Source organism: Melitaea cinxia, chromosome 2 (assembly GCF_905220565.1).
Source record: "Melitaea cinxia chromosome 2, ilMelCinx1.1, whole genome shotgun sequence".
Lineage (NCBI taxonomy): Eukaryota > Metazoa > Arthropoda > Insecta > Lepidoptera > Nymphalidae > Melitaea > Melitaea cinxia.
This window is the reverse complement of record NC_059395.1, coordinates 2,424,260-2,451,058: the sequence shown is the minus strand read 5'-3', so window position 1 is coordinate 2,451,058 and position 26,799 is coordinate 2,424,260. Positions and strand designations below refer to the sequence as shown.

General features: G+C 34.1%; 1 protein-coding gene and 1 long non-coding RNA gene across 2 annotated transcripts; one reads left to right on the top strand and one right to left on the bottom strand.

The window, feature by feature from the left end:
* Window positions 1–10,139: 10,139 nt before the first annotated feature.
* Window positions 10,140–11,351, bottom strand: LOC123662861. Its single transcript, XR_006744554.1, has 2 exons — window positions 11,191–11,351; window positions 10,140–10,519 (listed from the first exon to the last, which is right to left on the bottom strand). It is a non-coding gene; the product is annotated as an uncharacterized LOC123662861 (long non-coding RNA).
* A 7,679-nt stretch (window positions 11,352–19,030) lies between these two features.
* Window positions 19,031–26,316, top strand: LOC123662851 (U-scoloptoxin(19)-Sm1a-like). Its single transcript, XM_045597643.1, has 3 exons — window positions 19,031–19,168; window positions 24,701–24,853; window positions 26,163–26,316. The coding sequence occupies exons 1-3, from the start codon at window positions 19,108–19,110 to the stop codon at window positions 26,297–26,299; spliced, it is 351 nt and encodes a 116-aa protein (XP_045453599.1). The 5' UTR covers window positions 19,031–19,107; the 3' UTR covers window positions 26,300–26,316.
* The last annotated feature ends 483 nt before the right edge of the window (window positions 26,317–26,799 follow it).

Here is a 26,799-nt window from a genome sequence, read left to right as displayed (position 1 = left end):
TGCAACACCAGAAGCATCGCAAGCGCGTTGCCGACCTAATCCCCAATCCCCCCAGGAGCTCTGGTCACCTTACTCACCAACAGGAACACAATACTGCTTGAAAACAGTATTATTTAGCTGTGATCTTCTGTAAGGTCGAGGTACTACCCCAGTCGGGCTGCTCCATATTTTGAGCGGGAAATTCCTGCTGTGCCCTACCTCAGTTAATAATAATGGAGGGTTAGTTATCTTCCCTACTATGAGTAGTAGTCGCTATCAATTTTTTATAATAGCAACCGAGACCGACGGCTTAATGTGCTCTACAATGCACGTTGAGGAGACTCATAAAACTAATATTCACCGGATAGAAATATTTGTAGAAATACAAATATCCATCCCGAGTGGTAATTGCAAACTGGTGGTATTTACTACAACAGTGGTTGTTAAAACTTGTTTTTTATATTAAATATAGTAAGATTAATTAACTACTGTCGTGAGTACTTATTTAGTTAACATTTTATTAGTTAAGAAAATATTAGATAGTTTTATTTTTCTTCTTTACCTGGCTCTTTCCCATTTCATTTGGGGTCGGCCCTCCGTATCATGTGCCTCCAGACAACACGGTCCTGGGTCTTCTCTTTGATGACTTGGGCTTGTTTGAGGTTATTATTTACTACAGCGATACATGTGATTCGGGGTCTTCCTCGTCCTCGGGGCTTAGTTTTAATATCCAGCACTTTTCTGGTCATGTGGTCAGATGGTCGCCTCATAATGTGTCCGTACCACCGCAGACGGCTCTGATGTAGTTTTTCTGGGATAGGTCTTACTTTACTAGATATTTTTATTATTGCTAAAAATAACTTAGTTGTTGAAAATACCAAGATCTCCTATTTCATGGCCCAAGCAAGCGTAGCTAATAAAGTGGGTCGAGCAAACGTATGAAACTGCGCTTTTAACTATCTCTTTTAGTTGCTTTTCCACAAATCCTGTCTCGTCTAGTCTTTTATATCACACCTTTACGTTTCACTGCATTTTCGCCGTGTTAATAGTGTTATAGCCTTAAGCAAAATGCCTAGCCTGTTTACGTTCAGCTGCGCTCTAAGCCTGTTATTTGATAGGCCAGAGTTTTTAAACTTTCGTAATTTGTTTGAAACGTTGTAGAATTCGTATGGCCTCTTTGTTTTTCGAATGTTCTCTGCTTTGTATTTCCTGCCTAAGAAAAAGTTTGTATAATCGTTTATACAAAGCATTTTGTATTTTTTTTTTGTTATTAGATGTACTTACAAAATTACTAGTACCCATATATTTTGTATTTTCACCTTTTTGTACTAAACTCCAATGAGTACGATATCCACTAGGGGAAGTGCCTCGACTTTACAGAATATCTCAAGTATTGTTGTGTTCCTATAGTGAGCAAAATGAACTCAGGCTGAGTTCATGTGAATACGCTGTTGATAGCAGAGGCAAGGTCGGTAACGCTCTTGTGACCATTCCATTCAATCTTATGATTTTTGTAGCTGGTGTGTTGCGGGCGCCCAAAGGTAACGGCTTGCCATGCGATGAAAAGGGTATTTTTTTTAATATTATGTTATAATATTTCGAATAAAGCTTTCTTCGATGAACAGGACATTTTTGTTAACATCGAACTGCCAATATTATTATCTCGTTTAACCAAAAGCGTTTATCATTTGCATTCACTGGTCTTAAAATTAAAAAAATAATAATTTTACAAAACATTAAGATAAACTTAACTCTAATTTTTCATAATTTAATCTTTACTAATTTACTACGTATTTAAATTTTAGAGTAATCACTTAATAATTGTTTGTATAAATGTGGTATCATTACTTTATAGTTACACATATAAATTTTCGTTCTAGTGTAGTTCACAGTGACGTAACTATCGATATCAAAGCGGGGAAAAACCGTTAACGGAAACAAGTATGACATACGACGGTAAGTATAGATTCTAAAAATAGATAAACGGCGGAAAATATTCACGAACAGATTTTCCATCAAAACTCTTAGTATATTTAAGTAGTATAAAGTACGAAGTTTGGATGTCTGCCAGAGTGTAATCTTTTCATGGTCGCCGCTCAGGTTACGTCCCAAAATGTAGAAATCTTTTTCTGATGATAAAATATGCAACTGATTTATATCCCATACTTCGAAATAAAATGTACGCTTCGCTTCACGCGCGGAATGGAAACGTTTTAAGCATGTCTTGATGAAAGCTTTGTATTACGTTTTTTGTTACGCTTTTGTTTCGCTTTGTAGATTTATTTATAGTAAGACAAAAAGGTAATATATGAATTTTTATAGTGAATTAATCGGATGTAAACGAAATGCGATCAAAGTACATTTGTGTAATAAAACGTTGCAGATGAGATTTTACCTTTGTCCCATTTAAATTTAATTGACATCTGACTAATAATGCGTATTTACTTGATTATTTTTTCGACTACCCACGTTTTCTTATACCTAACAACTTTTTATTGGGTGTACCGATTTTGATGATTCTTTTTTTTAGTTAAAAGCTGATGCTTGTCATGTGGTTTCATGTGTTTTGATTGCAATTTGATGAGAACTTTTTGATTGTTATCTCTAGTAATTCGTATTTACTTAACTATTTTTTCGTCCACCTATAATATATTACTAGTCGATATAATTGAAATCGGTTTTTTTGTTATTGGCAAACAAACACAATTATTTTTAGTATAAAAATAAAAACTAGATAGTGATTAACTTTTTCAGAATAAGATTTTGTTGAAGTTAGTTATGTAACTCCTTACATCATCGACAAAATTTACAACAATATAATTTTATATAAAGCTAATAGCTTGAATGAGTTAGATCCAAAGTGTAATGTCATCAAAACACAAATAACTCTTTTAAGCCAATCAGCCGCTATTCCGAGCTAAACAAGATAAAACTTTACAAAAACCATGTCCCGGATATTTAAGATTCCGACAAATCCCGCGGGATTTGATGAAGATAAACGAGCGTGAATCCCTTAGCTAATGCAGTTGCGCAAATGTGGAGATTAGCATTTGATGTGTTTCAAATGTAAATAAGTTGATAATATATTTAATAGGTTTGTGAATTATTCTGAGACAATAAATATTACCTGATACAAAATATAAAATGTCACTCAACTGAAGCCTGGAAATATCTTACTATGCAAAGACCATATACGAATTTAGTTAAAGCTTTATTCTCTACGATTTTTCATAAATTTTTTAACCAACTTCAAAAAAGGAGGAGATTACTCAATTTCTGTATATTATGTATATTCGGGGACAACGTCGTCGTTTATGAACCGATTTTGATAATTCTTTTTTTTTTTTTGTTGGAAAGGAGATATTCTAAGGGCAATACCATGATAAGGAAACCAGGATCTGATGATGGAATCCCAGAGAAATCATAAAATATTATTTGTTTATAGCGAAACGTATAGATTTTCAAATCGCAATATCTAAAATTGGAGCGGTCTCTTTAAAATCGGTTATCCTGCTGTATTACATATACACCATGTCCACTTAATCTAATATATAAAATTCTCGTGTCACAGTTTTCGTTGCCATACTCCTCCGAAACGGCTTGACCGATTTTGATGAAATTTTTTGTGCTTATCCGGTATCTATGAGAATCGGCCAACATCTATTTTTCATCCCCCTAAATGTTAGGGGTAGTCCACCCCTAAATTTTTTATTTTTATTTTTTATACAAAATTTTTAATTTCTATTTTTTTATGATACAACATTAAAAAATACATACAACCCTAAATTTTCAACCCTCTACCGTCAACCCCTATTTTTAAATAGCGTTTAGCGGCAAGACAACGTTTGCCGGGTCAGCTAGTAATGTATATTATACAAGAGAATAGAACCGTATCCCAAAACTCATATATTACAAGTACGTAACAATGTGAGAATATGCTGGGTAAATAACATCTAGACTAGTCTACAGTATCAGTTAATGACCCGTATTATACGTTTACAGATATAATATTAATACATGTATTGTTAAAAGTGAAACATTCGCAGTAGATACTCACTCGCGATTACTTAACTCGTAGTCTCGTATAGGTATAATATTACCACATTTAAACTCACATTTAAGCTTAAATAAAATCAACTAAAATACAATCAGAAGTCTCTGAAGTACATCTGTGAAATAATCTTGATAGCGCGATTTAACAGACGGCAACCCGCCATCTATTAGTAAATGAAGCAACTAAATACATTAGTCTTTGACTCGGACGCATAATGTCATCTATTAGTAGATGAAGGAACTAAATACATTATTCTTTATATCAAATCAATGTTAATCTTTTAATCATGTATAATACAACTGGTTACATTCAATGAAGTAATTTAAAATAAAATTTGTATGATATATGTTTTGAAGCCTAAGCTCTTTGTATCTTTTTCTTTTCGTTTTGTCCATATCCTGACTTTCAGATCTTAAATAAAAAAAAAATATTTGTAAAAACACAAGTAGTAGATTTGAGTGTGGATTAATTCTATGAAAGTCAGCATTAATTGAACTTTCGTCATTGTTGTTGTTGTTTGAATGTAGAAGAATTTACCGCGAATTTTTTTATACGTGCTCTGTTAATATATGAAATAAACTATAAACGAATTCAAATGAAATCCTACATAAAGGCATATAATATAATAAATCCATATCACATTTCTCGAATTATATTAATAAAATACTTTGACCAAATACTAAGGAATATATTTATATGTTTCCATATAAAAATACGTCAAAGAAAACTCACGGCAAAGAGAGTATGAAAAAAAAAAGATAAAAGGCGTGATATGAAACGAACTCGCTCGCTCAGAATTCTTTCTTTTCGAGCCGAAAAAGGCGTGTCTGAGTGTCAATGTAAGACGCGACATTGCGAAAGATAGATAAATATTTCATTGAAATATATAGATTAAAATAAGTGAAACCAGTTGCGGTTGAAAAAAAAAATGATATAAAGTTTTTTAACATTTAACTCTCATGTTATTAGTAAGTGTTGGGTTTTTTCTGTATATATAACTAGGTTGGAAAACAAGCGTACAAATTACCTGATGGTAAACGATTAATGTCGCTTATAGACGCCTGCAACAACATTGAAAGCAGTGTTGTGCAACAGGAACACAACACTAAGCAGTTTTATTAGAAAACAGTATTATTTAGCTGTGATCTTCTGTTAGGTCGAGGTATTACCCCAGTCGGGCTGCTCCATATTTTGAGCAGGAAATTTACTGCTATGCCCTACCGCGGTGAAAAGATTTTAATACTGCTAATTCTTAATTATTTTTATTTTACGAAAATTATCAGCAATGCCTCTAAGTGGTTTGATATCAAGATGTTAAGGGTAGGAAGGAAACGGAAATGGAAAAGGGAGGGTACTTAACAATTGATTAAAAGTAAGAAAGAAAATCACTAATAGAGATTCTTTAAAAATATAAACATTGCTTTCGATGTATATGTGGTCGAGACAATTTTAGTATTCTATTATATTTATATTTAACGACCTGAGTATGCTCACCCTTCCTGGTTGCAAAATAATCAGCTTTGCCGACGACACTGCTTTCTTATTCACTGCAGATACATGGGCCGAAGCATACAGGTATGCTCAGTCGGGTTTCAATACTATCTCAAAGTGGTTACGAGGAAACCTATTGACTTTAAATAGCGCGAAAACCACTTACATCACTTTCTCCTTTAAAGGCATTGTACCACAGTCTACTACTCACGCCATACAAGTTCACTCGCGTTCTGAACCACAAAACGCTACATGCGACTGCACACGCTTGCAAAAAAAAGAGACTGTAAAATACTTGGGAGTAGTGATTGATAATAATCTTAGATTTGACGAACATATAGATGCGATTAATAACAGGTTACGAAAACTTATATACGTCTTTAAAACAATAAGAAATGTCTTGGACGCTAACCGATTGAAATCTGTCTATTTTGCCCTCGCTCAATCGGTGCTAACTTATTGCATCACGTCCTGGGGTGGTGCACCGAAAACCAGACTGATTGACCTGGAGAGAGCACAAAGAGCTATACTGAAGGTATCATTATTTTAACCGTATCGTTACCCCACTGTATTGTTATACAAAGAGTGCCAGGTCTTAACGGTGCGCCAATTGTTTATACTTGACACCCTACTAAGACAACACACACTTCTTGAATATCACCCGTCAGTGTCAGACGCCAAAAGGCGGTACAATCCTGTACAGTGTAGCAAGTTTTCCACAAGGTTCTCAAAGCGATTCTTTTGCAGCTTGGGTGGCTTTTTGTACAACAAAATCAATAGATTTCTGCCTATATACAACCTCACTGTTCGCTTTTCTGCGAATATTTTACTTATTTATTGAAATCCATTTTCGTTGTTAACTTAGAGTAGAAAAAATAAAAGAATGGTTATTAATTACAAGCTTCCTCTTTATTCAAGTCATGGTGGCACACATTATTGCCAGATAGACCCGTGTTGCTAGTTTTAAAAAATAAATAAATATTTTGTGTGCAACATAGTGGGGGCCGCGAAAAAAATGTTAATACAATATTTTCATTTCTTATCTTATCTAAATGTATATGTATTAATGATATTATAACTAAAATTTTGACAAATTTGTTTCTCTTTTGTTTTTAGTCTAATTAATCAAATATTAACTTAACACATCTAATAACTTAATTGCTACAGAATTATTATAACATTTATAATCATGTAATGCCAGTACAGTACTGAAAATAATGCAGTCTTACATTTAAGATAGTTTTACAATACCCAGAATAAGTAAGTAGGTTGGCATTGATACTCAGCTTATAATTATATTGTAAGGTAAGTTTAACAGAATATAAATTCAAGTTCAAAACATTAAGTGTACTATGACTAATAACTAATAACTAAAATAATTAACTAAACAATATTAAGTAATATGTTTCTTTAAAATATGAGATAGGTAAATTAAATCATTAGTTAAATTGTAACGTTGCCATCATCATTTTTTATTGGAAATAAACATATTTTTGTTACGGATCTTATATGTTTACGTTTATTTGGGGACATCACTTCAACTGCCCTAACTAAACCATCTCCTCCCGGGAAAACCTTTGTAATCCGTGCCATTTTCCATACGAGGGGAGATGTGTTTTCCTCTATTAAAAGAACTAAATCTCCTATTTTGACATTTGAGGCTTTGTTTCGCCATTTAGGTCTTGACTGTAAATTGCTAAGATATTGCCTATGCCAAGCCTTCCAAAAGGATTGGGAAATCTTTGTGATGACATTCCATAGACGAAGCCTTGAGGTTGGTGTGTTGCTTATGTCATTCTCTGGATATGACATTAGTGGCTTTCCAGTCAAAAAATGACCTGGAGTAAGATATGTAAAATCTTCACAATTTGATGACAAAGGTAATAAAGGCCTAGAATTGAGTATTGCCTCAATTTGGGTTAGTACAGTATACATTTCCTCATATGTAAGCACAGTATTTCCAATTGTACGCTTTAAATGAAACTTAACACTTTTCACAGATGCTTCCCAAAGTCCACCGAACACTGGGGAATAGCTAGGTATAAAATGAAACCGTACATTGTTCTGTAAAGCATAATTCATTACCTGTGTTCGATGACTTTGAGAGCGATGCGACTTATACAATTCATTTAATTGATTACTTGCACTTCGGAATGCACTCATATTATCAGCAAAAATTTCACTTGGCAAATTTCTACGTCCTGCAAAACGCTTTAGGCAGGCAAGAAAAGTGGCAGTTGTCAGGTCTGAAGCTAATTCTAAATGAACAGCTTTGGTTGCAAAGCACACAAATACGCAGATGTAACCTTTTGATGTTACTGACCTTCTTATTCTAGATTGTTTAATGGTGAATGGACCTGCATAGTCTATACCAACTTTTTCAAATGGGCGTGATTGAGTAACTCTTTGTGTTGGCAAGGAGCCCATTAATTGCTTGGAAGCCTCTGCTTTTAATTTAAAGCAGGTTATACATTTGTAAATAATTTTCTTTACATGTCTTATTCCATTAATTAACCAATAGTTTTCATTAAGAATTGATAATAACAGTCTAGGACCGGCATGCAACAATCTTAAATGTTCACAATGAATGATCATATCAGTGATATGCGATTCTTTTGGTAATATAATAGGATGCCTACGATTATATGTGAGTGAGGCATTTTGCAGCCTTCCACCTACTCTTATTATGTCATTTTCATCTAAAAATGGATGTAGAGGTTTTAATTGAGATTTTTTTAAATCTTTCCCATTTTTTAGAGAACTTATTTCATCTGCAAAGTAAATATTTTGTTCATGTTTTATAATGACATTCATTGAATTTTTCAGTTCTTCATTACATAAAAAATTAGATTTAATTATTTGACTACTGTCTTTTGCCTTACAATTTTTGTAAAAACGCATGACATATGCCATAACTCTTATCAATTTATTTAAATCTGAGTACCTTTGAAACAGATCGAATGCTAAATTAGCAGCGGAGAGAGCAGTGGCATCAGAGGGTGCAACATCCAATGGTACCATCTTTACCTCAGGTAACTCCTTTGGTAGTTCAATGTTTGAGTCAAATTCATACTTAGCATTTTGTAGAAACGTGGGTCCAGACCACCACATTTTGTTGCCAGTTAGCTCTTCTGGAGTGAGGCCTCTAGTGATGCAGTCTGCTGGATTGTCGTAGGTAGGTACATAATGCCAAGTCCACCCAGCTGTCAACTATGCCACGATCTTTACTCTATTTGCCACATAAGCCTTAAGTTGTGTTAGTTGAGTTTTTGTCCATGCAAGCACAATTTTTGAATCAGAAAACAAGATTACATCGTTAATTTTAATTTTAGTCCTTATAGCTTCATATACTTTTTTCGTTAATTTGGCAAGCAGCAGCACTGCGTTTAGTTCTAAACGAGGCACAGTTAACTCTTTGTTGAGCGGGTTGACTCGGGATTTAGCACAAAGTAAATTCAAACTAGCCTCACCTTGTTGGTTGATCACTCTCAAATATATACAACAGCCGTAAGCCTTTGAGCTGGCTGCATCCGCGAAACATATGAGCTGTATTGACATTGCATGTGCAGTAGGTATATTTCTTGGAATATTTATAGGGCTCATTACTTCTAAGTTTTTAGCAAACATTAACCATTCATCTCTTAATTGGCCTGTCAAAGGAGAGTCCCAATCCATATTAGCAGCCCACAGTCTTTGGATGAAGCTCTTTGCCGTTACAATAATTGGTGCAACAAAACCAGGAGGATCATAAAATTTTGAAATGTAACTAAGTATTTGCCTTTTTGTTACTGGCCTCTCCGCAAACTTTTCAGGACATGTAACTGTAAAACAGTCACCCCTTACATTATAATTAATTCCCAGAGTCTTTAAGTTTAAATTTTCCTTTTCAAAATCTATATCATTAAATTGCTGCTCAGTTTCTGGAATATTTTGCAGAACTTGAGGCACATTGGAGGCCCATTTGTGTGTTAGGAACCCACCTCTTTTTAAAATTTCAATTAACTGTGTTTTGGCTTCTACAACTTTGCTTAATTTATTTTCTGCGTACAAAATGTCATCTACGTATGTATAATTTTTCAATATTAAAGAAGCGAGAGGTAACTCATCTTTATACATGTTGGAGAGTTCATCCAGACACCTTGTAGCAAGAAAACTGGAGCTTTTGAGCCCATAGGTGACTGTGTCTAACTGGATACATTGTATTTTCATGTTGGGACTCTCTCTCCACAGGATATTTTGTAATGAAGCATGTACAGGATTAAGTTTAATGCACCTGAACATTTTCTTTATGTCTGTAGTGAACATAAATTCACCCAGACGGAATAGTATTAGAATTTCGAATAGATCTCTTTGAACGACCGGTCCATTTAGAAGTATATCATTAAGTGAGACCTTCTTGCTAGTTTTCATTGAACCGTCGTATACAGATCTTAACCTCGAGGTTTTAGAAGTCTCTTTTATTACAGCATGGTGTGCTAAAAAATATATAGGGTCAGTCCTAAAATTATATTCTTTAATGTCTATATAATGGCCATGGCCTAATTTAATTATTTCATCAATAAACTTTTTATATTCTTTGAATAAGTTTTTATCTTTATGTAATTTTTTTTCTAGGTTTGTAAACCTATTCAGAGCTAAATTAAATGAATCACCTAAGTGCTCATTTACTTGATCAAGTGGTATTTTTAAGGGTAAATCCACTTGAAATTGTTGATTTTTTAATTGAACAGATTTTTTAAAGACATCCTCACATAGATCATGCTCTGGCAAGCTTTCATTAAATGTTTGTGGGACTTCTTCTGTTCTCCAAAATTGCTTTAGAGCTACATCTATGCTTGAGTCGCAAGTAGTACATAAAAGTGTTACCTGCCTTTTAGGTTTATGGGTGGGTATATTACCCCCAATTATATGACCGAATTGTGTGTTGATGAGACCTGGAACAGGAGCACTAGGTATAGGACTCTCGATGCTGTGTAGCTGTTCCGGCAATAGCACCTGAAAGAGTACATCACACCCCATGAGCATGTCTATGTCGCTTGGATTATTATAATCATTATCTGCCAACTTTATTCCTGGCGGCAGTGAGAATCTCTCGAATTTCTGCTGTGGTAGCTTACATGTAATATTATCGACTATACTACAATTGATATTTATTTTGAAGTCAGATACTGTTGAGTATACATCAAGTGGTATACTGTATTTGACCCTGTTGTTTGTGTTTGTTATGCCGATTATATTCATGTTATTCACATCTGGCTTGAGGCCTAATTCCTGTATTACATGAGAAGTCACAAATGAGATCTGTGACCCTGTGTCCATAATAGCCTTGATATGAAGCTCAGTTCCATCTCCTCGCATTAATTTTACTTTTGCTGTAGGGAGTAAAGACTGGTTAATACAATTATTTTTGGCTATCAAGACTACTGGAGGTTCTTCTTCAGTGATTGCTACATTGTTTGTAGCATATGACATATCATGAAGCAGGCTTGAGTGTGATTTTTTACAAGTCTTGCATCTGTAATGATATCTGCAGCGCCCTTTATGAGAATTCAAGCAAACTTTACATATTTGATTTTGTTTAACAAAGGTTATTCTATCTTTTACAGGCAACAGTTTAAACTGATTGCAATTGAATAGTTTATGATAAATATCCCCTGAACACTTACTTAGATTACAGTAGACGCATACTTGTGACGTAGTTGACACATTGACTACCGCTGGCCTTGAATGGGTTGACTTCACCTGGTGGCCCGATGATTGCTGTTGATGGTGGCCATTGTTGCTGACACTCTCCATCGCCAGAGCTCTCCTTTGCAGGAAATCTAAGAATTCTAGCAAGGTAGGCTGCTCTTTTATATTGCGATCCATCTGAAAGGCTTTTGCAGTGACAGAGTCTATCTTTCTTAAAAGTATAAACATTAAAAATAACGAATTGATGACACTTTCTTCTTATTATTATCGGCTTTTATTGCATGCCGCGAACTCCTTATTCAATTTGGCGGATCTTACACAAAGATTTTTTACTGCACACTTTAGGCGTCTAACTTCTTTGCTTTTACCGTACTATATTGTTGATCCACATTCTGATTCACGTTTCACTCGATGTTCGAAGGACCATGTTCGCTTTTCTGCGAATATTTTACTTATTTATTGAAATCCATTTTCGTTGTTAACTTAGAGTAGAAAAAATAAAAGAATGGTTATTAATTACAAGCTTCCTCTTTATTCAAGTCATGGTGGCACACATTATTGCCAGATAGACCCGTGTTGCTAGTTTTAAAAAATAAATAAATATTTTGTGTGCAACACTCACTAAAAATAGGTGTAAACGGAAATTAACTGACTGGTTACAGAAATTGAACTATGATGACACGGAAGCGATTCTTACTGCCCTTACTTAGAGTACTTCTAACATACTAGCACCCACGCCCACACAACACACACACACACACACACACTACCTAACCCATATCATACCACGAATAACATAAAATATACTAACCTTAGATATACAAAGTTACTATCTCATATAATATTGTTTACAACAAAATTATTGCCCGTATGATGGATGATAATTGAAATGTACTTTTTAAAGGGGTGGACCTGGTGTCCTGAAACACAGGCCTCGAGCCTATCTTAGGCACCAGTCTCCCACAATATTAGTGCTCATGTTATTATGTACCTATCTAATGTCCTGTAGCAATATTGTGGTGAGAAAATAAATAAAACTTATTATTATCTTATTATAAGGAAGATTTTTAGATTTCGTCCATCTTAACTGTAAGTGACTAAATAATTTGGGTTTCAAAATTTTCACTATTTTAAAATACTATAAGGAGTCGTAGAATCAAAATCGACACTTCCGAAATAATAAATAGATTGGTCAATATAATACCAAATGTCACTTTTTGGCACACTGCCACACTTGCCCCTGAACACTTAGCATGTTTCTTACAAATATTAAAAGTTAGCAACTGAAAGAATGACTACACTGCTAAAAAAGGAAGTACTATACTAATATCAACTTATCTGCCGTATTACTACATTGGATTGGTGGTTATAGCAACATCAACCCAATGATAACAGTTCTAGTAAATTACATACCAGGTCAAACGTAACTTGAAAAAAGATATTTTTTCTATAGTTTTACTATATATTGTCGAATTCTTTTCTCCAGTAGTGAGAGTGAACTATAGGACCTAAGTATGTAAGTACGGTAGTCTATCACTGCCTGTACCCACATCATGTATCCTTCTATCTTAGAACTTTATTAAACTCAAATCAATCAGCCTTTGAGACGGGGTTTATTAGATGATTCGTTCAATATGTACTTCAAATATGATATTTGGAAATAAAAAGGGTATCCATGACTTCTTAATGTTCATGGATCTTCTTTAAAATATGTATAAGATGTTTATGTAATACTAGCGACCCGCCCCGGCTTCGCACGGGTGCAATGCTTTTACTGAATATACTACAGTATATCTTTATTTATAGTGTGAAGCTAGCTTATAGCATGGTTATTAACATAATAACAACAACATTCAAATATGCGTCGTTAGATTACACGTTGTTACAGAGTGCATTGAAGAAATAAAGGTTCACTGCTCGTTCCCCGTAATTTCCGTGCCAAATTGGAAGTAAATCCATGCGGTACTTTTTGAGTTTATCCCGGACATACATAAAGACAAACAGACAAAAATTTAAAAAACTATATTTTTGGCTTCGGTATGGATTGTAGATCAAACCCTGAGTATTCCTTAAAAAAAATATTCAATGTACAGTTTTGACTTTCCTACCATTTTATTATATGTATAAGATAAAGCTATGTAATACATAAATACAGTAGCAGTGACCCTGCTTTCTGTTCCGAAGGTTGTGGGCTCGATTTCTATAATCAGTCTGTTTACAAAAGATAATAGTATTAGTATACCTATTATGGTTATTCATAATAAATTCGACAAAACAATAAGGTACACCCTTCAGAACAAAACAAAGTTCCGTAAGTGTACTCCAGTAATAGAGTGGGGTTATAATGTCGAGCGTTGAATTAGCACTATTAACGTATACTGAGATCGGTGTCCCGGTATTTGTGACACTTCCTCCCTTTGTGTAGGCTGAAGTATCGGGGTAGAGGAATTAATTGAACTTTGGTAGGCTAAATATGGTTTAGGTTTTATGTAATTTCCTTTGTGATTAAATCTGCCCCTGCAAGTTATGAGATGTTTTATAGTCTACAGCCTCAAATTAACATAGTTTCTACTTTACAAGTGATGGCTTGTTGATTAAACAATTACTGGTAACTGTCGAGTACAGGCTTGCACAAATAATAAATGAAAGATACGAATTCTTTAGCATACTTATCTTATAACAAAATATTCTAATTAATTCAACTCTCGCTGATTGTTACTACACTGTCCTAAGAATATGTGAATGGGCTTCGAAAGAATTTTACATAATCCATTTTAGGTAAATAGTCGAGATTTTTAAGCGACTTCAAAAAAGAGGAGGTTTTCAATTCGGTTGGATGATTTTTTAAAAATGTCTTACAACTTTTTACTGCGTATCTTGTATTCGTATGCCGATCTTGATACTGACAATTTTGATGATGATAATTATTTTTGAAGTAAAACTTTTTTACGCACGTTTGACTTGGAGAGCAAGCTGGTTAATGTTTGACGAGAGCGTTACGACAAGCGTAGTCGAGCGAGGCTAACGGAAATTGAGAAGGAGATACCTATAAGTTAGTGAAGGCAGAAAGAGAGAGAGTTACGTTTCGTATATTTACTGTAGGGGCAACTAAAGAAGTTTTACTTCAATCTTCTTAAAGTGCCATCTTCTCACAAAGTTCGGCGATCATTTTGGAAACTTGTATCCTTGATACCGCAGCCCTGAATAACGAACGGGTACTTTTCCCAAACCTTTGGCGTAGATTTTTTAGCTAAGATGTTCTTCTACGACTCACACTGCGCTTGCCCTGGATCTTGCCCTGGATAATAAGTCGAAGCAGCTACTACTTACTTCAATCGTGTGGTCTAAACCACACTCGTTTTTTAATTTTACCCAAAGCTGGTGAATTTTTTGTAATACTCTTTAAATTTAATCGAGATCTGTCAAGAGATTTGGGAGTTATTTTAAATGAAGCGTATTTAATTGAATTTTTTCATCATCATGGTGTTCGATAGACTCGTGTTAGATCTCAGTGACGTTCCCGAATATTTCAAAACACATACAACACACGTAGTAAGACAATATCCTAAAACAAATTTTGTTCTTGTAGCCCATCAAAAATTCCGTAGAGTTTTGGCATATTCATACCCAATCTGACCCATAAACCGAGGTACTTAATATCGATAAAGATTTCACAAAAGTCATTATATATGAGCAACCGTCGATCAGTAATTTACACTCGAAGTTATGAAGCCGATCGGATTGTTAATATAATTAATAATAACATAATAGTTTCTTTGTCAAACAGTGGGTTAATTGTATCTTTTGTTCTCATATGGTGTGCTCTCTGTGACGTGAATTGCGCCGCTTGAAATATTCGTTTGATAATTACTATTTTATTTCATTTTATTGAAATTTAGTCCTAAAGAATCGATTCCCATATAAGGCACCCTATATTTAAAAAATATGAGTAAAATAAGGCACCCTATATTTAAAAAAAATATGAGTAAAATCTACTGAACGAATGACCTTTTTACGTTTTTCTGGGCACCTTACAATTTTCAACTCTGTTCACCTTACTCACCATAGGAACACAATACTGCTTGAAAGCAGTATAATTTAGCTGTGGTCTTCTGTAAGGTCAAGGTGATTCCCCAGTCGGGCTGCTCCAGTTTTTGTGCAGGATATTTTCTGCCCTACCTCAGTAGAACATAACATGTGTAAACATTTTTTTATTTGCATCGATAGTTAATTTGCTGAAGGATTTTATTTTATAGTCTTTTCTTTACTGTTTACGAAATAGTATGAAAAAAAGGTTAAAAGTGAGTTTACTTTGTATATAAAAAAATCTCAAATCATATTGATAACTGCTATCTATTCCTAAATTAACAAAATCAAAATCAAAAACAGCTTCATTCAAATAGACCCCAAGAGCACTTTCGAATCGTCATTTTACAAATTAAAACTTTAAAAATAAATTATTATTTTTGTAAAAGTAAAGCTACTGCCGATTCGAAATGTAGATTCTGCAGAGAAGAACAAAAATGAGTTATAGTTCTATATTGAAATTAAGGCATAATAATAAGGGCTAGCCGTTGATTTCATAATTATAATCATCAACATCATTTCGGCAACGATGAAACTGGCATCTTTTTCGATAAAAATCCCTACATAAAAGACTTAGATAATTTTTGATGTAATGCATTTTATAAATATTATTATAATATAAATTTTATATTTGTTTTATTTATTGTTCTTATATTAACATTAAAATGTGTATTTTCCTCAACTAATCATATTATTATTTGTTTTGAAGCTCGAAGTAATGTTTGAGGTAAAATGTGGGTTTTTCGTGATTATTATTACTGATTGTCTTCAGGAAGAAAACAATTTAATTAAAAATAAAATAAATAAATAAATGCTTCACATTTAACGGCAGGATTATTTCCTGTGTCGGGGGTCCGGAAACACACACAATACACAAGCACAAACGCCCAGACCACAGCAAACCAATGGCCAATACAAATGTTTTCCATGTGCGAGTATTGAACCCGCAACCGCCAGCGCAACAGCCACAAACCAGTGCTGTGACAGTAGCATCAACGCGTAATCTACTTAATACTTTTGACAAATACTTTTGTTTTCTAATTTTTACGCGAATTTCACCGTGACCACGGGAGGACTTCTATGACCATGGTTGCTATAGTGTCCGAAACGTCGGGCATTTTAAAAACTTAGTTAACCGCGATAAAACCCGACAAAGTTGTTTCATTATAATGAGTAAAATACTTGACCTACTTACTGGCGATACAAGGTCTTATTCACTCTTCTTCCCGAGAATCAGAATTAAATAAATAAAATTATGTAATATAATTATACATAGTTGGTTAAGAATAGCTTAAGTTAGGAAATTTTAATGGAATAGTTGTAGGTAGCAGTCGATTAATACAATACAATACAATACAAATACTCTTTATTGTACACTATCAGAGAAAAATTTTACACCGTAAAAGAAAATATAGACATGTACAAAAGGCGGTCTTATCGCTAAAAGAGCGATCTCTTCCAGACAACCTCTAGCATGAAAAGGACATGACTAAAGAATTAGACGGCATGGAGCACATGGCACACATACATAATATATACATATAATACGTAAATATACATACATACACATACACATATATATATACATATACATACATACATACATATGGTTAAGTAGGTATTTCTTACGGACATAATTTATATACTAGCGACCTCTGGCCGTCCATATTTTTTTACACGATATGTAAACACCTACATATCATATACTAAAACATTCTTCGAAAAACGCTGCATCTTATAGTTTAAGTAATTTTTCCGATCGGTTTCAGTAGTTTTCGCAATATAACCGAATAAAAAACCCGCTCAACATTTATTAATATAGACTATAGAAAATTATTATATTATTATTGTGGTTTCCATATGCGCTTTACATATGTATATACACAAACAAGCAGATATATAGACACAAGTAAATACCTACAACAAATACAATAGGCTTTGAGGTAAATAATTAATATTTATAAGAGGCACAGCACTTGTGCAACATTTGTAGTACACAACTTTCTCTACGTTCAAGTACGGAGCAAGATATTAGTTAAACATATGAAATGGTAAAATTTATTTTAATGTACTTGTAACTTATATTTTCAGTTCAGCCTATTGCAGTTCACTGCTGGATATAGGCCTTCCAAAGTTCGCGCCAGATATCCCGGTTTTCCGCAATCCTCATCCAGACTACACCGGCAATCTTACGTAGATCGTCGGTCCAACGGGCCGGAGAAAGTCCCACACTGCGTTTGCCAAGACGCGGTCTCGGCTCCAGGACCCGTCTACTCCAAAACTTGTACTTTAGTTCCGAACTTATATTTTAGTTCCGATCCATTGTATTGCACGATCTCATATAGCTAAAAATTGGCCTAAAGTAATGAGATATTACAGGCTGTGTATAAAAAATTCTCTATATTAAATCTTCATTAGCATTCATCTTATTCACTCCATCCCTTTCTAACATAAAACAAAACAAATCATTAATCATCATGATCAGGTGATACCAGCGAAGGGATCCATCAAACAATAAGGGATTAGATACAGACAATACCTATGGTTATCCATATAATTATTTATATTGACCGTTATTCTATTAGCAATAGGATTCATCTTAAATTTCAACCTGCGTTGCTAACGGTATTTTAATTATGACGCTATTATACTTGTAGATGCCTTCGGTCTTGTCTTTTTGTTGATTTTAATATTATTTTAAAAAATGGAAGGTCGTTTTACTTCATTTTTATATATTTATGTTACATACAAATAATAAATACAATATCATCATCATCATTATCATCACTTTAGCCTATAGAAGTCCACTGCTGGTCATAGGCCTCCACAAGCTCGCGCCAAAAATGGCGTGAGCTCATGTGTGTTGCCCATAGTCACTACGCTGAGCAGGGTTGGTCACCGCAGGGCTGGTTTTGTCTCACTGAAGACGTTGCTTCCGGTCTTCAGCCTATGTATTTCAAAGCCAGCAGTTAGATGGTTATCCCGACATCGGTTGACTTTTTAAGTTCCAAGGTGGTAGTGGAACTACGTTATCCCTTAGTCGCCGTTTACGACACCCACGGGAAGAGAGGGGGTGGCTTTATTCTTTGGTGCCGTAGCCACACAGCACACAGCACAGCAGTACGCTTATAAACAAATAAAAATAGTCATTATTATTTTAATTATAAGTGAGACAGATTATATTAAAATTATGGCTTTATATTTAGAAACTAAGCATAAAGAACTTTTTGATATGCCCAGTAAGTAGTAAATTTATTATAAAATCCATTCCATATTACTAAACGATCACTTATAAAACCATACAAAAATACGCGACTCGTCCTGTATACTAAAATCTACATACACATACAAAAGCACAACGTATTAAACGAGATTTCACTCGTAATATTTTAGATTAATAAATATGAGATACCCGCATAGAAAAAAAACGAGTTTTCTTTAGACCACACGACTGAAGTAAAACTTCTGCACAATAGGCCTGCACTATGTCTTCGATATACGAAACGTAACTGGCTATGAGAGAAAGAGAGAAAGAAAATGTTCGATCGCAAATCTCTATCTTGCTGCGTTCGCCTCACTCGAGTACACTTTTCGTAACGCACTCGTCACGCATTTACGTCTACTCTCTAAGTCAAGCATACGTAAAGAAGTTTTACTTCGAAAATCTATTCACAATTACTACTGGCAACAAAGAAATTACATAAAGTCGAACACAAAAGTCCCTCCTTTTTGAAGTAATTTAAAATTCATTGTATCAATTCATTCCGCGTTCAAACAGGCGCTAGTGACGACGTCTAACACTCAGTATGAAGTGTTTTATAATAGTTTTCGCTTTGTGCGCATTTGTTTGTGGAAACGATGAAGACCGTAAGTATATCATTGTTTATATTCAAGTTAATAATAAATAATATTTATTCGTTGTTAGTCTAATAAAATTCGATACTAAATGAGCTTGTAGGAGTAATTAAATCGTAACAAGGTCACTTCTGCAAATATAATTCTATTTCAAAACAATAATTACATGTGACATATTATGTTTTGTGTATGTTTATGATTGGTGAAATATAAAAAAAATTTCAAAGTGATATTTGGATAATATGACAGTTGAAAGACAAAAAGTGAGGCTTGTAACGAGTAAAACTACGTGGGTGGGCTAGCTTACAAAATAAATGTGAATTTTACGATATTTAAATATATGCGTAGAATAATTTTGGATCAAAGAATCTTTCTGTATATAATTTATTTCCGGTGAAAAAACATTTAAAGTAAATATTTGTAATACACGTAAAGAAGTACTAGGGGGACATAACTTCTGTGAAGCTATGTCTCCCTGGTACATTTAATAAAAATAATTATTTTTCTTTTTTTTGAAATAATGATCACGTAAAATATTTTGTCAATAAAGTTCCAAATGAATTCTATCAAATACATGTATGTTTAAATATATAGTTCTGTAGTGTTGTATGTGTGAGACCGACTGATACCGTCAGTTGATATCAAAATATTGTATGTTTATTTAACCCTATTTGTCTTTTGTCATACTTCCACAGCACTGCGTCGGTTAGAATAAAATTCAATACGATTAATTTACATTAATATTATAACAAAACAATTTTATTAATAAAATTTAATGAAGAAGAATGTGTTTAAAAATATTGGTGAAATTAAATCCCATGCGGAACAAGATGCCGTTGTTTGAAACATGTTTGAACTTGTCCGGAACGTTCAAACAAAAACAATCCCGTTTAAAAAAGTACATTTTTGCTGGACAGCTTCCTTATAGAGGAAAGGAAAAACGCAAAACGTAACAAGTAAACTGTGATTTTCATATAATAGATATCGTCTTTTTTTTTTTGTTATTTTCATCGATTAATTTATATCGAATATTGAACGTCACTAAAATAAATACATTAGCATCGCAAAGGTACAGACATTTTTATTTTACAGTTTATCTGTAAGTATACGTGAAATTTACTTAGGTAGTAATATATGTTTCAAACTAAACTAGTATTCGACGTAAGCTGGCCGCAACGTGGCTTTAGTATTGATATGTGAACAGTATTGAGCGATAATGTTTATCATCAAGACAAAAATATAAATTTTCAATTAGCAAAATTTACGACGACGCGTTGGCGCAACGGTCAGCACTGGTTGGTGGCTGTTGTGCTGGCGATTACGAGTTCGATCCCCGCACATGACAGACATTTGTATTGGCCATAAAGATGTTTGCCTTGGTCTGAGTGTTTGTGCAGTCCTAGTGGGTAGAATACATTAAGTCGTCGGTCCCTGTTATATCATGTACACCTTATAGCGATAGTGACTCATAGTAGGGAACATATCCAGAGCAGCGTGGCGGATTAAGCTCTGATCCCTCTCCTACATGGGGAAAGAGGCCTATCCCCAGAGTGCGATATTACAGGCTGAAGCGTAAGCGAAATTTAAATTATGAATATTCCATGACAGACTTATGAACTTACAAGAAACGAATCAATAGACTCTAGTGGCTTTGAGTGAGGCTTATAATAAACAAATTAAAAAATTACAATAATTAGCAATCATTGCAATGGCATAATATATAATAAGCAATTATTGCAACTTTTTTAACAATATATCGCAAATTGTCATTTCCTTATTAATTAACAGTATAAAGTTAATTTTTCTTAATACACGCGTATAATATAAATTAGACACAGGATATGAAAGAGGTAAAATAATTATTTAAATTTCAATAAAATTGCTTTATCATTACTAATTACAACTATAGATTTTTATAGCCATGAAAGCTATCAATAATTTCAAGATATTCGTGAGAGCGTCATAATTAAGGGCATTGTTTTTCGTTAAGCGCGATAATTAACAATATGAATAATTATCTCGTTCGGAATATACACATTTATTTTCTACTCATTTAACATATTCACCGACGTGATCTGATTGAGGGAATCTCATTAACGCTGTATTTTATACCATTTCGATCAAAACGATTGCTCTGGTTTTTTATAATATATAGCTTGGTCGGCAAACAAGCGTACCGTAGTTTATAGACGTTTGTAAAACCAGAAACATCGCAAGCGAGCTATGGACCCCAAGTCCTCCAGAGGCTCTGGTTACCTTAATCACCAATAAGAACACAACACCGCTTGAAAACAGTATTATTTAGATGGGATCTTCTGTAAATTCGAGGCCAGTCGGGCTGCTCCATATTTTGAGCAGGAAATTTCTGCTGAGGTTTAATGGAATAAGAAGTTGCCTTAACGTTGTTCAAGAATAACATTTGAGTTTATACAAATATTTTGCGGGTTATGTCCTCAAGGATAAGGTTTACCGCCACACCACGGAGTGCACGTAAAAGTAGTTAAAAAAAAACTGGTCCAGAAATTATATGTGCTGAGTTTGATAAAATTCCAACTATTTTTCTTTATGCAGGCTTTACAAATCTGTGCCCAGAAGTCAGACTTTAAAATTGCCATTTATTCCAGTTTAAATTCGATAAAAGTGGTAGAGAAAAAGATAATTATGTTAAGTACATAATTAAAAAAAAATATAATTTTAGTAGTAATTACGATCAAGGTTTATAAAATTATAAATTACTAGCTGACCTGGCAAACTTCGTATCGCCTTATTTTTTTTCTTAAATATAATAATTACATATATCAAAACAAAATATACCCTATCTTTCAAGTTGGATCAAACTGCACACGCTGTGCAAATTTGATTAAAATCGGTTAAGTAGTTTAAGAGTTCATCGCGGACAAACATTGTGACACGAGATTTATATATATTAAGATAGCAATTTAATAAATTATAGCAATATGCGTAAAATAAGCGATAGTAAATATTATGGCGACTATTGCAGCGTAAATAAACTAATCAGCCTCATGTTAGTTCCATATGATTAGATCTAAATATTTTTTTACGGAATTCAGATTTACTCTACTGGATACACACACACATGATAGAAAATCGAACATTACGGTATATTGAGTTTCATATCTGTGTAGGTCTCTGAAGCAATTAGCTGAATTTTTTTGGCATTTCCTTCTTAAGTATCATCTTTCATATAAGGCCCCCGGTATGAAAAATATGAGGGCTGAAATCTACTGAACGAATGACCTCGTTACGTTTCTTTTAACACCATCTATCGGAACTCAATGGGGTTCCGATAGACTACGACGTTTTCTAATAACGCCATCTATCGCCGATCGATGACGTTATTTGATTCGTTTATTTACCATTTGATATGGTTTTCTTGGTAATCTTGTTCTTAGACTAGTAAGCCTTTTTTGTGCTTATTTAGACAGTCGATCTGAAGCAGTAAACTCCAGTTTTACGTCGAAGCTGACACACACTTTTTTTAATTTGCCATAAATATCCTTTTGATGATGTGCCGTGTTGACAGCGGAGTTAGGGTTGTCAACGCGATTGTGATTCTTCTAGTATTGCAGGCGTTCATAGGCTCCTTATTGTAATCGCTTACAATCAGGCGTACTCTCATTGGTCTCGTCTGTTACCTTAGTCTTATAAAAATATGACGTTGATTTGATATGATATAAAATGATAATAATCCTATTTGCACTTAAACTTTTTTTTAAACTATAAAAAATAAAATCAAAGGGTCAGGTCCAACTATGAAAAAGCACCTCTGTATATACAAAAACAAAACGAGTATGCTTTAGATCACACGACTGAAGTTAAGTTTCTTTAGCACCATGTAACTTATATCTCCCTCTCAACTTCCGTTCGCCTCGTGCGCTCTCATCACGCATTCACCAGCTTACTACCAAAGTCAAGAAGTTTTACTTCAAAAACTTTTTTATATGACTAGGTTGGCAAACAAGCGAACGGTACACCGGTTAGCGGTAACAGTAGCGTTTAATACACTTACGAGTATCTACAAGACCAGAAGCATCAGAAGTGCGTTACCGATGACTTTACGCACGAGCTTTGGCCACCTTACTGATCATGAGAACATAATACTATTTGAGAAGCGTTGCTGTGATCTATAAGTTTGAGGCATTTAAACTACATAATTCTGTAATTTAAAATTTCATATTAAAAAAATAATAGGTAAACCCTACCATTCGGTGCAGGATTATATTGTTGATAAAGATGTGTGGACTTAGTGATGCTGTATTTTATGCAACATGATACTAATTTTGTACTATACACAGTTTATATATTATTTTTCCAAAGAATAAATAGGAGATGATTTTGATTTTGTATTTTATATTATTACGTGGTGTATGTAGATTTTTGTTTAATACGATGCTATAATATGGAGTTGCTACGAAATCCATCAAGGTAGAATGAATAACAAGAAACATTAAATGCGTTGATTTTCATAAAAGCATAGTCCAGGAGTCTTAAATTTAATTTTGCAGAGGGCTGTATATTAAATTTAGAATGTAGGCGAGCCATATTCCAATAGAAAATGTATGCGTAATGTGTGTATGCAAATGCGCATTTTAAAACTTCCGTAGAGGAATAGTCAAGTCATGATTCTTCTTTCTGTGACACCGTCCGATCGCGGGTCGTATCTTTGACATCCCTGGCATGGTCCATTTACATACACTGTATAGAATCATAGAGGATAAAGATTGTTACACAATTCTTTGTCTGGCAATTGAGTCACTGTCAGAGCGATCAATTTACGTTACAAAACAGTTATAGGATATTCAACTCTGAACTTCACAACATAAGTACCTTTTCTGATCAAAAACATTTTTGGACTATTCATATTATTTTGTGCTATTAATTTAGGTAACATCGTGAAACGAGATAGTAAATAACAAGTCAATAAGTGAAATCATCTAAAGTTTATAAATCTAGCCGAATAAGAAAAATGTTATTGAAGCCTACAAATGTATTTTTGGATCGTTATTTCCAAAGTATCATAAGTTCCATATACTTCTGAATTAATTATTTTAATCAATTTAAAGTTGCTACCTACTTTGAATATTATTAACTGAGGTAGGGTCAGAGCAGGAAATATCTAGAACAGCCCTACTGGGAAAGTACCTCAACCTTATAGAAGATCACAGCTAAATAATACAGCTTTCAAGTAGTTTTGTGTTGCTGTCCAGATCCCCTCTGGGGGGGGTTTAGGGTCTCCCCTAAATCCCCCCCAGAGGGGTCGGCATAGCGCTTGCAATGCTTTTGGTGTTGCAGGCCTATAAATCGCATACCATCAGGTGATCCATACACCTGTTTACCGACCTAGTTGTATGAAAATAAAATATAGATTCTGCAGGGAAGATTTAGGAAGAAACTCCATGGTTTAATTTTTAAAATACAGCCGTACTTGAATAAAGAAATTTGTCTTTGATTTAAAGTTTCTTTTACTTTACTTTCCTCTAAGATTTTCTTACTAAATTCTACAATATAAAAAACTTGTTCCAGTTAAAATAATCGACTCGATAGAGCAAGAGGAGCCGTGCATCGAAATGGGTGGACAATGCACAATAGCTGCTGACTGTCCAAAGGGACATCTTGCGGAAAAACAGGGACTCTGCCCAAATCAACGGAAACAAGGCATTGATTGCTGTCACGGAGGTGATTTTCATCTTAATTATAAATAAAACCTTCACTTCACTTCACTTCACATTATTATTATTATATTTACTAAAGTCAGAAGTATATAGTTATAATTACGACTCGTCCATCCACCTTAGAATAAGATACATAGAATAAGATTCATAGAATAAGCAAGAGACGCAAACTCAGCGTCTGGTCAGCTGACCTGACCCTGACATCCGCTGGGCCGAGACTGTAAGAGTTAAGTCAGAGACATTAAAGCCTCCAAATCGGTTACATGTCTTTCATTTTGTATTTAATTTAAATTCAGTTTGTTTAAAGTCAATATTTTTAATGTGTGTATTTCATTAAGCATTCCTATGTGTTAACAATAAGTTTAATCAATATTTGATAGTATAAATTTTTACCTTTTATCAAAGTATGATATTTAGGAATAGCATTTGATAGTTAGATAGTAAGATTGCTTTTAACTAACCTTAAAGTTATAACTATTATCCCAAAGGTCGTATGATCCATACCATTCCATCTTTAACCATATTTGTTAGGTCATTCCTGCATCGCTTAAAACTCTGATAAGGAATGTATTGAAAATATCCATTGTCATAGTTAGCACATGACTACGAAGTGCAACAACAGTTTCTAAAAAAATTCTATGGAGCAAAATTAAATTTATTGGTTTAAAAAAGTGTGTGTGTCAGATCTGACACAAAACTGGAGTTAATTCCTTCAGATACTATCTAAATAGGCACAAAAAAGGCTTATTAGTCTAAGAAAAAGATTTATACCGTATGGAATGGTAATTGAACGAATCCAACAACGCCATTTATCGGAAACCTGTTTGGTTCGATAGGTGGCCTTAACATTTTACTCTTTATATTTTTTTCATACCGGGGGCCTTATATAAAAACCGATCCTAAGCATTTTTAATATCATATCTGAAATCGACCGTTCCAGCGGGGATCGAACCCGCATCTCCGACTGACCGTGTCGGTGCTCTAGCTAATTAAGCTATGGAACGATGTACCCGCTAGATCGAAATTTTTGATATGACGATTTTATATTCGATCTAAGCGATCGGGGCGCCGTCTATAGTGAGTTCTTTACAGAAACCCGTAACTATTCAAAGTTTCATATTACAATGAAAATCTTTGACAGGAGACGACACAGTGCTATTTTTAATTTGTACGATTTTATTTTTGTGTTACCCACACATTAGGAAATTCTAAACATTTTTTATTATAACACAAATTAAAAACCCGTCCCATAAGAAGTAAGCTCCAGTAAAAAGCAACCCACATTATCAAATATTTATTTTATATTTTTTCAGTATCCATGAAAGAGACGCGTTGCATCAAACACGGCGGTGCGTGTATGAAACAGGACTTTTATTGCAATCCGAGTGTGATTTTTGACGAAGCAACTGATTGTGGTGAAAATGAGAAGTGTTGTCTATTGATGTCTTAATACACAAGTAAAGCGCATTTCGTGTATTATTTTCGAAAAATTATCGTAATGTACTACAATTTCGTAATTGGCTAAGTTTTGTACTGTTATGTAATTGTGCAATATAATAAATTCATCACAGCATCACAGCAGCCTTTCGCAGTCCACTACTGGACATAGGCCTCCACAATGAACTCATGTGTTTTGCCCATAGTCACCACACTGGGCAGGTGGGTTGGTGACCGCAGGGCTGGCTTTGTCGCACCGAAGACGCTTCTGCCCGCCTTAGGCCTATGTATTTCTAAGCGAGCAGTTGGATGGTTATCCCGACATCGTTCGGCTTTTAAAGTTCCAAGGTAGTAGTGGAACTGTGTTATCCCTAGTCGCCTCTTACGACACCCATGGGACGAGAGGGGGTGGCTATATTCTTTGATGCCGTAACCACACAGCAATATATATATAATAAATTAATAGGATAATAATAAAAAACTGTTCGTTCTTAAATAAAAAAGTTTGTGTGT

What these genes read in the sequence shown, in the direction of transcription:
- LOC123662851 (XM_045597643.1), top strand. Translation starts at nt 19,108, where the DNA reads ATGAAGTGTTTTATAATAGTTTTCGCTTTGTGCGCATTTGTTTGTGGA. An exon ending in TTGTGGAAACGATGAAGACC is followed by an intron (nt 19,169 to 24,700) that starts GTAAGTATATCA and finishes AACTTGTTCCAG; the next exon opens with TTAAAATAATCGACTCGATA. An exon ending in CATTGATTGCTGTCACGGAG is followed by an intron (nt 24,854 to 26,162) that starts GTGATTTTCATC and finishes ATATTTTTTCAG; the next exon opens with TATCCATGAAAGAGACGCGT.